We start from the raw sequence: 12659 nt of genomic DNA on the forward strand, positions 1-12659 counted from the left end.
GACTACAAGAGGATTTTTTTTCTTCAAAAAGACCTTATGCTTTTGGAGAAAGTCGATTTTAAAGTTTCGAAGAAAAAAGAGTCGATTCATTAAAAAAAGAACCGATTTATTAAAAAGGACCGGATGATTCATGAACCATTAGTATAACTTAGAATGCGTCCTGAGCAGGACGTATAGCTGCCGGCTCCCGCTGTCTCTCCCCACCTGCCTTCACCTGTCACCCTTACCTAGGCTGGCACCCGGTGCACCCAAATGACGCATTCTCTGCTATGTGGGGGGGCGTCGGAGATCTTCAATCAACTTAATTGAAGATCGCAAGATAAGAGGATACTGTATTCGTTGGATCGTTTACCGAGGATATTGGCATGGGATTTTTTTTTTAAAGGTACAGGTAAGTATTTATGGTTAATTTAGAATAATAAAATACTTTTCTCGTGGTTGTGTTTTTATTTCATTTAACCCTTTGTGGAAATGGGTAAGGGGTACTTTGTACCCCTATACTCATTTCTCCTGGGAGCGGGGTGGGCATCTGGGGTCCCCTTCTTAAAGGGGACTCCCAGATGCCACCATGAACCCCCCAGGGAGTCGTCGCCCCCACCTCCTCCTGGGGCACCGTCCGCCCCTCCCCCCCAGAGCCCCCCCATACCGTGGACCATGCGGGCTGGTATAGCTCAGGGTGCGAAGCCACAGTCGGGCGGGCCTCCGTATTCTGGCTATCCCAGCCTGCATGGGGGATAAGGGGTTACAGAGGCTCGGGAGGGGGGACCCCACGCCATTTTTTTTTTCAGATTTCCCACACTAGGCACCTAAAAATAATACATTTTTTTTAAAGGACTTCCGAAGGCCACAAATGGGAAAAAGTTAAATACCTTTTCATAGTCCAGATCCATGAAGGATGCCATCCGCGCCCTCCCGTTCATTCTGCCATGGCTCCCGCAGTAATACCGGACCTGGTCGGGTCCCAACCCCTCCGAACGGGTCGGGTTCTCTAATGGTTTATGAATCAACCGGTCCTTTTTAATGAATCGGTTCTTTTTTTAATGAATCGACTCTTTTTTCTTTGAAACTTTAAAATCGATTTTCTCAAAAAGTATAAGGTCTTTTTGAAAAAAAAAAATTCCTCTTGTAGTCACTGCCCTTCGGGCCATCTCTAACAACATCTGATGAACATTGCAAGTAAGGATCTGTGGTCCCAACTCCCAATATTTATCAGGTGCCCAAATTTACCCTCCTAACTGATAAATACAATGGGTCCCTATGGTGGTGCACAAACTTCCACCACTAGCCGGCACCCACATTTCATCACCTATTTTTTGTTGATTTTGTTGACCCGACCGGGACCGGTATTAGACTGCGGAACCATGGCGGAATGAACGGGAAGGCGCGGATGGCGTCCTCCATGGATCTGGATTATGAAAAGGTATTTAACTTTTTTCTCATTTGTGGCCTCGGAAGTCATTTAAATATTGTTTCCTGCTACCTTTTTAACATATCCTGCAAATTTGGTGTTGCTAGGATGTAAGGGGCCTTTGCTATTAACTGCTAAAGTCGGCGGGTGATAACCAACCAGAGTTATAGGGGTGCAAAAGTGCTGAATTCTGCCATTGGCTTTTATTGGGCTCCCTATTTCACTTTCAAAAATCCCAAATCTTTTCAAAGGATGATGGCTCAGCAGTGGCACATTTTCTAGCATTGAAGGGACTCTTAGGGGGATCATGACTGGTGAGTTTCCGGTCCCTACGCCAAAGAGGTCATAGCCTAGGGTCACAAAAACCTGTTCATTTTGGCAATGTTAGTGGTGGCGATTCTGACGAACATTAATCTCAGCCATGGCCGTTAGCAAACTCTGAATCTCACGACATGTTTCGCGTAGATAGAAGGCATATTGTTGTACTTGCACTCCAATGTTGGGTTCCCTACATCTCTGCAAACCAGAGTTACGGGGTGCAAAAGTGTTAAATTCCCCCATAGGCTTTCATTGGGCCTCCTATTTCACTTTCAAAAATCTCACATTTTTTCAAAGGGCGATGGCTCAGCAGTGGCACATTTTCTAGCATTATAGGGACTCTTCGGGGGATCATGACTGGTGAGTTGTAGGCCCCTAGGCCAAAGAGGTCATAGCCTAGGGTCACAAAAACCTGTTCATTTTGGCAATGTTAATGGTGGTGATTCTGACGAGCATAAATCGCAGCCATGGCCATTAGCAAACTCTGAATCTCCCGACATGTCTCATGCAGGTAGAAGGCATATTGTTGTACTAGCACTCCAATGTTGGGCTCCCTACCTCTCTGCAAACCAGAGTTACTTACGGGGGTGCAAAAGTGCTAAAATCCCCCATAGGCTTTCATTGGGGCCTAGGTTTTGAGGGTACAAAAGCGCAGGTTTCTGCCGAACGGTAAGGTAAGGGCCCGAAACTCAGCAGCCCTGAGCCCCCTTAAACTCCCTACAAAGCCTGAAAATTTGGGGCTGCTCAGCCGTACCGTTCGGCAGAAACCTGCGCTTTTGTACCCTCAAAACCTAGGCCCCAATGAAAGCCTATGGGAGATTTTAGCACTTTTGCACCCCCGTAAGTAACTCTGGTTTGCAGAGATGTAGGGAACCCAACATTGGAGTGCAAGTACAACACTATGCCTTCTACCTACATGAGACATGTCGTGAGATTCAGAGCGGGTCGGGTTCTCATTCCCCTCTCAATATGGTCTCCACAGATTGCTGTGGCTGCGCAGTCCACATAGACGCAATTGCGGCTTTACAGCTCTAGGACCTCCTCCCAATGCGTCTGATGTATGCACGCATATTGATGATGCGGCGGGAGGAGGCCCTAGAGCTGCGCAGCTGCAATCGCGTCTATGCGGACTGTGCAGCCGCGGCAATCTGTGGCAGCCATATTGAGGGAGGAATGAGAACCCGACCCGTTCGGAGGGGTCGGAACCCGACCCGTTCGGAGGGGTCGGGACCTGACCGGGGTTGGTATTACTGCGGGAACCAGGGCGGAATGAACGAGAGGGCGCGGATGGCGTCCTTTATGGATCTGGATTATGAAAAGGTATTTAACTTTTTCACATTTGTGGCCTCGGAAGTCCTGTAATTTTTTATTATTATTACTATTTTTATGTGCTGAGTGTGGGAAATCTGAAAAAAAAAATGGCGTGGGGTCCCCCCTCCCGAGCCTCTGTAACCCCTTGTCCCCCATGCAGGCTGCAATAGCCAGAATGTGGAGCCCCGGCCAACTGGGGTTTTCGCACCCTGAGCTATACCAGCTCACATGGTCCATGGTATGGGGGGGGGGGGGTCCGGGAGGGAGGGGCGGCCAAGCCTCCCCCCCCCCCCCCAGAGCCCTTGTCCAATCCATGGACAAGGGGCTCTTCCCCACCTCCAGTGCCCCAGGAGGAGGTGGAGGTGACGACTCCCTGGGGGGGTTCATGGTGGCATCTGACATCTGGCATCTTTAAGAAGGAGACCCCTGATGCCCACCTCCTCCTAGGCGAAATGAGTATAGGGGTACAAAGTACCCATTACCCATTTCCACAAAGGGTTAAATGAAATAAAAACACAACCACGAGAAAAGTATTTTATTATTCTAAATTAACCATAAATACTTACCTGTACCTTTAAAAAAAAATCCTATACCAATATCCTCGGTAAACGATCCAACGAATACAGTATCCTCTTATCTTGCGATCTTCAATTAAGTTGATTGAAGATCTCCGACGCCCCCCACATAGCAAAAAATGCGTCCTTTGGGATGCATAGCTGCCGGCTCCCGCTGTCTCTCCCGACCTGCCTTCACCTGTCACCCTCACCTAGGCTGGCATCTGGTGCACCCAGCATTCTCTGTTATGATATCGTTTACCGAGGATATTGGCGTGGGAAACTTTTTTTAAAGGTACAGGTAAGTATTTATAGTTAAAATCAATTTTAAAGTTTCAAAGAAAAAAGAGTTGATTCATTGAAAAAAGAACCGATTCATTAAAAAGAACTGGATGATTCATGAACCGTTAGTATAGCTTAGAATGCGTCCTGAGCAGGACGCTCAGGACGCATTCAAAGCTATACTAATGGTTCATGACTCATCCGGTTCTTTTTAATGAATCGGTTCTTTTTTTAATGGATCGACTCTTTTTTCTTTGAAACTTTAAAATTGATTTTCTCAAAAAGTATAAGGTCTTTTTGAAAAAAAAATTTCCTCTTGTTCCCACTATTCCTCTTAACATTCCCAGCAATTTTGGTGTTTCTAGCTTTTAAAGGGGCTTTGCTATTAACCGCTAAAATCAGCGGGGGTTTGTTTTCCCACGGTCGGAAGGAGAATTTTCATTGAAACTTTAAAATCGATTTTCTCAAAAGCTATAAGGTCTTTTTTATTTTTTTTCCTCTTGTTCCCACTGTTCTACTCAACATTTCCAGCAATTTGCTATTAACCACTAAAGTCGTTTAATTTTCCCACAGTCAAAAGGAGATCTTTAAAATCAATTTTCTCAAAAACTGTAAGGTCTTTTTGAATTTTTTTCCCCTCTTGTAGTCACTGAAAAAACTCAGGTGTTAGACACCTTGAAACATCTTTCCCATCACTTTTGTGGCCAGCATAAATGTTTCTAGTTTTCAAAGTTTGTATCCCCATTGAAGTCTATTGCGGTTCGCAAGAGTTAGTGCGAACCGAACTTTTTGCAGAAGTTTGCGAGCCGAAAATCGGAGGTTCGGGCCATCTCTAGATGTCATATTAATTTGATACATTAATTTGCATATCTCTAACTGTGTTGAGTAGATGATGCATTTTCAGAATTCGTAGAAAGTAAGATGTCAGTCCCCATGAAACAGGGACAACAGACTCTGTAGCTCTGTCCACCAAGGTGACACTGTGAACTGTTAAGCACTTTAAAAAACTTGAATTGGTTAACAACATTGCAAACAAATGCACATTGGCCATGGCCAGTGTTTCCCTTCAGTCAGAGGAAAGGTGGGCATGGGGGCGGCATAAACCCCCATTGCAATGGCAAATTGAGTTGCATCGAATCGAATCCCGATCGGACATGTCAGATTTAATCGGACCGTAAATAGAATCGTAATCGAATCGCTCAAAGAATCGTATCGTGTAGATTGGGCTTAAGAATGGCTCTTCCTGCACCCAGTATGAGTGGCCCTGGTATCTTCATGGGACCCAGAGGTGTAACTACAGAGAGATCAGCACCTGCAACCAATGGGGGGATTGAATTTGTGGTGGGGCCCTAACTCCTAACCCATAGCTATGGGGAATCATTGTGCCTGCCCTGCACTTGTTATATGATTTTGTGCATAAGAGCCTTTTGCCTGTGGGTGTCACTATATTTTAAGGGTTGTATATGTTGAGATGCCCCATTAAAGTTTTGCCCTGGGGGTGGCAGAGATGTAGTTTCATGGCTGATAGGACTGCCAGTATTCTATTATATTAGTGATGTATGATAAAAGCCTAACTTTTGTTGGCACAAGACATGTATTGCAGCTGTCAGCAATAAAGATCATGAAATATGTATAGAGATGCCACATTTCAGATCCCAGGTAGCACTTATAAAGTATCCCAGGGTAAAAAAAAACTCCCTGTGCTGCCCTTCTGGCAAAGATTTCGACCCATACCTCCCCCCCCCCCCCCTAAACTTCTAGGCATTCTGGATCTCATTGTAAATTTACATCCCCGGTACTTAATATGTTCTTCATCCGCAAAGGAAAAAATGTGCTTGTGGATTTTCTATTTGGATTAGTGTATGCGTTTCACCAAACTTGGAAATGGACAGATGAATTAATAGCACAAACGTCATTCAAAGGGTTAGTCGGGAATATGATGTGGAATTTGGTTTCTGTTTCAGAAATAGCTACTCGGCGTACTGGGCCAAAACAGCATCATCAATGGAGAGTTATTGATTTACAAAATATCAACTTTTTTTTTACTGTCTCCTTTGTCCTATCCAGCTTGCCGATGATCAAGGATTGGTTTTGATGACAACGGTTGCAATGCCAGTATTCAGCAAAGAGAATGAGACTGTAAGTATTGCAGATGTGCCTTTACTTTTCAAAATGCATGTTTTTATATATCCAAAGTTTAGCTGTTAATCTATTATTTTATTAAAGTGATATTTTTTATTGTGTTGTGCTGTTCTCCAAGGTTTCCATCCTACGCATTTCTTTCACAGGTTGCAAAATGCGCCAGCACTGATACCCCCTGTTCTCCTACACAGAGCTGTTTTTTTCTGTAAAGAAACAGATTGCAAAGCCAAAGTCTGTTGTGTCATTATCTGGTGATATCTTGTTACCACACAAAACTGTGCTCTACAGCAAAAATATAATTGCAAAACCTGGTGAAAACAAAGACCCGAGACAATTTACAGCGCTGGCGAGGTTTAAGAGCCTTTGCAGAGACTTTGAACTTCTTTAGATGAACATTTCTCAGACATCTGGTACAGGCCACAATAAATTTTGTTGTTGGCGAAAATTAGAAAAAAATACCTATGCGATTTAAAGTGATTTTAGGCTTTTAAAATTTCATTTTAGGACAGTGAGAAGAAGGAAGTTTAGGTTACCTCACCTTTCAATTGCCTAAAGTACTGTTTTCAACCTTTTAAATGAACATTGTTTAACACAGTGGCTTTGAGTCCAGATGTAGCACTAACTGTTTAGTGGCCGAAGGCAGAGAATGAGCAATTCTCTATTAAAGGTAATGTTGCTATGAGGCAATCTAGCTATTAGACACAAATTGTGCCTCCCCCCATGAGTTCTAATTAGACAAGCTGCAAAGGGGGGAGCTACTTTAATCTGGATTTGATGCCACTTGAATGTTCAGAATGAAAATAAGCAAGAGAAAAGGTTGGTGCTATAAAAATGTATAGTCTGTTCCTACTTTTTTTTCAAAGTGACCCTGTAGTAAAAGAGATACAAAGGTTACTGTATTTGTTCCTTTATAAACATTCCCAGTTCTCTGGCTGTCATGCTAATCCTGGGCCTATAATACTTTAAACCACCAAAGCAGAAGAAGTATACAGATTAGGTGCTTTCAAGTAATGACCACATTAGCTGTGTCCATGTTTCAGGTGTGCGACTCAGCTGCTGAAGCCAAAAAGATCAGTGCATCCTGCAGTCAACTGGCATTGTTTAAAGGGAATATAAAGTGAAAATAAACTTATGGCATAATGAATTGCATGTGTAATACAGCTAAGAAATATAACATTATTAGCAAAGATATGAGTCTCATATTGTTTCCAGTACAGGAAGAGTTAAGAAACGTCACGTGTTATCGATGCAAATGAGCTTCTCTGAGCTCCCTGATCAATCTTGGTTAGCAAAAGTGCTATTTTCTGAAACACTTATACTGTACATCAAAGAAACAGTGAAAGACAACTTCAGATAAGATTTTAACTCTACTCTGTATCATAGTTCAAAATACAGAGTGTAGTTTGTAAAGTGCAAATATTAGAGAATGATGCAGTGTTATAAAAAAAAAAGCTATACAACTGAAAATAAACGGACAAGACTGTTCTCTTTGCTACTAATGCTCTATTTCTTAGCTGTGCTGCACATACAATTCATTATATCATAAGTTTGGGTTTTTTTTCACTCCAGTGTCACTTTAAAAATATATCAGTCTTTATATTTCTGTCACTACAGGGACACTTCACTGTAATAATATATTTTAGTCTGCAAAAAAGTGAATGGTTTTACACTATGGATAATGTGTACTCCATTTAAGGCATCACTGACGCCAAAGTCTGATCTGTATTGCATACTGAGGTACTGTATACCAAGCAAGCAAAAGGCAGACCTGGCTGACTTCAGTGCCTGCCTCCTAATGTGTCTGTGAAAGAGCCTGATTGATACACTGTACGTCATTACAAATCTGGTGAGCCAGTACTAGCATAGTGTGAAGGTGTGGTTGAGCAAATCATTGCTTTGGACAGAATTATACAATTTTTGCCTAAAGTCTACACTTAAAGTGGACCCAAATAAAAAATACAAGATTTCAGAAATACAATCTATTTTCTAAATTATAATAATAAATAGCAGCCTTTTTTCAGCTGCATGATGACAAATATAAAATATTTTACATTTATTGGAGGAACACCTGCCTTCCTTTCAAATTGCCGGGACAGAATCCGGCAGACTGGTGGAGTAGGAGGTGTTCGGCAAAGGAGGAATTGCTAATGGCTGCCACCTGGATAGACAGTTATGAAAAGAGAAGGGTGAAAAGCATGCACTGAAATGCTCATAGGCTTGAAGGAGTGTTTATTTATTTTTGTATGTGTCAGAGTGGTGCAACTAAATATTTTGAATGAAAAAATGTTCGGTTTGGGTCCGCTTTAATGGGAAGAGAACTCTGACATTTCAAAACAAATTCTATGTGACAATCTTTTACTTATGGACTGCTTTGCCCTTGTTTTAGACCAGTTAATAGCACTTGTCCTGTTTATGTAGACATTATTATAGCAGCTAATGGATTGAGTGCAGGATAGTGAAACGAATAGTTCTGAAACCTAAATTTGCAAGGCTCCTAGCCCCTAAACCACCCTAACACTAACCTACTGCAAGTACTAAACATTCACCAAAGAACATCCACACTGCATGCATTAGCATTGGTTTGCTGGTGTCTTGCCCCAATCAGGCCACCAACCTGAGCAGTATTATGCATCAGATGTACACCTGATGAAGGACTATGAAGTCCATAACACATAGGGTGCTTTCTGCTCAATATACTTTATTGCAGCCAGTGGTGTGCCAATTTAGGTTCATCTTTTACCTAACACTAACCTACACTGCTGCCTTGACCTTAACCCTAAGTACTCCTTTCTCTTCTGACCGCTATTATTATTATTATTATTTAGTATTTATATAGCGCTGATATCTTCCGCAGCGCTGTACAGAGTATATTGTCTTGTCACTTAACTGTCCCTCTGAGGGGCTCACAATCTAATCCCTACCATAGTCCTATGTATGTATAGTGTAGTGTATGTATTGTAGTCTAGGGCCAATTTAGGGGGAAGCCAATTAACTTATCTGTATGTTTTGGGGATGTGGGAGGAAACCGGAGTACCCGGAGGAAACCTACGCAGACACGGGGAGAACATACAAACTCCTTGCAGATGTTGACCTGGCTGGGATTCGAACCGGCAACCCAGCATTGCAAGGCGAGAGCGCTAACCAATACGCCACCGACCGTGCTGCCCTATACTTAACACCATCCTAATTATTGCCTCCAATAATCCTAAATGTGCACCTAACCTTAAGCTCAGGACTCAAGCAGGGAACATCATACAACAGAGTTAGTTTAATTGAATAAAGGCATAAACCAAAATCTTTTACTGTAGCTATTGGGTATGCTATCATTATTCCTTTGAAGTTAAAGTAACCCTTAAGCCCCCCCCCCCCCCCCCCCAAAATGAGTTTTACTCACCTGGGGCTTCCAATAGCCCCCTGCAGCTGTCCGATGCCCTCGCCTTTCCCTCCGATCCTCCTCTCCCCGCTGGCGGCCACTTCCGGTTACGCCGTCAGCCGCCGACAGGCTGGGAACGCGAGTGATTCTTCGCGTTCCCAGCCACAATAGCTCCCTCTATGCTGCTATAGCAGCCCTCTATGCTGCATCCGCCGACAATAGGCTACGCTCACCCGCAACGTCAACCCGCCGGCCAATTTGCAGCGCCAGCGGGTTGTTAACCCCCGATCTGCCGCATAATAAAATGTATGCAAAGCGTATTATACATGCTGCCCCCCTGGTAAGCACAGAAGCACATTGATCCTGCCCCTCCTGCCCACTGATCGCCCACAGCGCCTATCAGACCCCCCCCCGCCCACCCCCAGACTTCTGTTTGCACCCAATCACCCCCCTAATCACCCATCAATCACCCCCTGTCACTATCTGTCAACACTATTTTTTAGGTTAGGTCCAAAACTGCCCCCTGGGGGCTCCTGATCACCCCCTTCCCCACACCCTCAGATCCTCCCTAGACCACCGCCCCTGTGTACTGTATACATCTATCCCCTACTCCTCCAGTCCCTCCAGTCCTTGGGCATTCACAATCTCGCCCTGTCCTGGCTTTCATCCTACCTCTCCAACCGCTCCTTCACGACCGCCTTCAATGAGTCCTCGTTCACCCCCAACCACCTCTCGGTGGGAGTCCCCCAAGGTTCGGTCCTTGGCCCCCTACTGTTCACCCTATACACATCCTCCATTGGCAAGGTCATCTCCTCCATGGGTTTTAACTAGGGATGGGACGAATCCACAATTTCTTCGAATCCGAATCCGGATCCGAATCTAAAAAGGTTCTCGAATATCTCGAACCTTTCGAATCCCGAATCTAACGAATCCTGCACATACGAATTGTGCGATCCGTGGTATAGTTGCCCGTAGTATAGGTAGCGAGGTAAAGGTGCCTTCAGTATAGCTAGCTAGGTATGGGTTCCTTCAATATTGGTAGCTTTCAGTATAGGTAGCAAGGTATAGGGGCCTGCAGTATAGGTAGAAAGGTATATGGGCCTTCAGTATAGGTAGCAGGGTATATGGGCCTTCAGTATAGGTAGCAGGGTATATGGGCCTTCAGTATAGGTAGCAGGGTATATGGGCCTTCAGTATAGGCAGCAGGGTATATGGGCCTTCAGTATAGGTAACAGGGTATATAGAGGCCTTAAGTATAGGTAGGTATGTAGGTAGGTAAAGGGACCTTCAGTATAGGTAGCAGGGTATAGGGCCTTAAGTATAGGTAGGTATGTAGGTAGGTATAGGGGCCTTTAGGTAGGTAGGTAGGTACGTATAGGGGGCCTTTAGGTAGGTAGGTATAGTGGCCGGTAGGTAGGTAGGTATAGTGTCCTGTAGGTAGGTAGGTAGTTAAAGGGACCTTCAGTATATGTAGCAGGGTATAGGGCCTTAAGTATAGGTAGGTATGTAGGTAGGTAGGTATAGGGGCCTTTAGGTAGGTAGGTATAGGGGCCTTTAGGTAGGTAGGCACGTATAGGGGGCCTTTAAGTAGGTAGGTAGGTATAGAGGCCTGTAGGTAGGTATAGGGGCCTGTAGGTAGGTAGGTACATATAGGGGCCTTTAGGTATGTAGGTAGGTATAGGGGCCTTTAGGTAGGTAGGTACATATAGGGGGCCTTTAGGTAGGTATAGTGGCCTGTAGGTAGGTAGGTAGGTATAGTGGCCGGTAGGTAGGTAGGTATAGTGTCCTGTAGGTAGGTAGGTAGTTAAAGGGACCTTCAGTATATGTAGCAGGGTATAGGGCCTTAAGTATAGGTAGGTATGTAGGTAGGTAGGTATAGGGGCCTTTAGGTAGGTAGGTATAGGGGCCTTTAGGTAGGTAGGCACGTATAGGGGGCCTTTAAGTAGGTAGGTAGGTATAGAGGCCTGTAGGTAGGTATAGGGGCCTTTAGGTAGGTAGGTAGGTACATATAGGGGCCTTTAGGTATGTAGGTAGGTATAGGGGCCTTTAGGTAGGTAGGTACATATAGGGGGCCTTTAGGTAGGTATAGTGGCCTGTAGGTAGGTAGGTAGGTATAGTGGCCGGTAGGTAGGTAGGTATAGTGTCCTGTAGGTAGGTAGGTAGTTAAAGGGACCTTCAGTATATGTAGCAGGGTATAGGGCCTTAAGTATAGGTAGGTATGTAGGTAGGTATAGGGGCCTTTAGGTAGGTAGGTATAGGGGCCTTTAGGTAGGTAGGCACGTATAGGGGCCTTTAAGTAGGTAGGTAGGTATAGAGGCCTGTAGGTAGGTATAGGGGCCTTTAGGTAGGTAGGTAGGTACGTATAGGGGCCTTTAGGTAGGTAGGTAGGTATAGGGGCCTTTAGGTAGGTAGGTAGGTAGGTACGTATAGGGGGCCTTTAGGTAGGTATAGTGGCCGGTAGGTAGGTAGGTAGGTATAGTGGCCGGTAGGTAGGTAGGTATAGTGTCCTGTAGGTAGGTAGGTAGTTAAAGGGACCTTCAGTATAGGTAGCAGGGTATAGGGCCTTAAGTATAGGTAGGTATGTAGGTAGGTATAGGGGCCTTTAGGTAGGTAGGTATAGGGGCCTTTAGGTAGGTAGGTAGGTAGGTACGTATAGGGGGCCTTTAGGTAGGTATAGTGGCCGGTAGGTAGGTAGGTAGGTATAGTGGCCGGTAGGTAGGTAGGTATAGTGTCCTGTAGGTAGGTAGTTAAAGGGACCTTCAGTATAGGTAGCAGGGTATAGGGCCTTAAGTATAGGTAGGTATGTAGGTAGGTATAGGGGCCTTTAGGTAGGTAGGTATAGGGGCCTTTAGGTAGGTGGGCACGTATAGGGGGCCTTTAGGTAGGTAGGTAGGTAGGTATAGAGGCCTGTAGGTAGGTATAGGGGCCTTTAGGTAGGTAGGTAGGTACATATAGGGGGCCTTTAGGTAGGTATAGGGGCCTGTGGGTAGGTAGGTATAGTGGCTGGTAGGTAGGTAGAATAGGGGGCCTTTAGGTAGGTATAGGGGCCTGTAGGTAGGTAGGTATAGTGCCCGGTAGGTAGGTAAAGTGGTAGTGGCCGGTAGGTAGGTAGGTACATATAGGGGGCCTTTAGGTAGGTATAGGGGCCTATAGGTAGGTAGGTATAGTGCCCGGTAGGTAGGTAAAGTGGTAGGTGGGTAGGTAGGTAGGTGTCGCTCCCCCCCCCCCCCCCCGTGCCTCCTCCGCTCACCCCCATGGCCTCCTCCGTCCC

At 44.9% G+C, this 12659-nt stretch overlaps 1 protein-coding gene across 4 annotated transcripts in view; it reads left to right on the forward strand.

The window, feature by feature from the left end:
* The window catches only part of CACNA2D3 (calcium voltage-gated channel auxiliary subunit alpha2delta 3), a 1137695-nt gene that overhangs the window by 357341 nt on the left and 767695 nt on the right, over positions 1-12659 (forward strand). For all 4 annotated transcript variants that reach the window (XM_068253668.1, XM_068253670.1, XM_068253669.1 and 1 more), the window contains one exon: positions 5941-6012. In XM_068253668.1, the coding sequence (XP_068109769.1) occupies positions 5941-6012 (72 nt within the window). The remainder of the gene's footprint in view (positions 1-5940; positions 6013-12659) is intronic.

This window comes from Hyperolius riggenbachi, chromosome 9 (genome assembly GCF_040937935.1).
Source record: "Hyperolius riggenbachi isolate aHypRig1 chromosome 9, aHypRig1.pri, whole genome shotgun sequence".
Taxonomy (NCBI): domain Eukaryota; kingdom Metazoa; phylum Chordata; class Amphibia; order Anura; family Hyperoliidae; genus Hyperolius; species Hyperolius riggenbachi.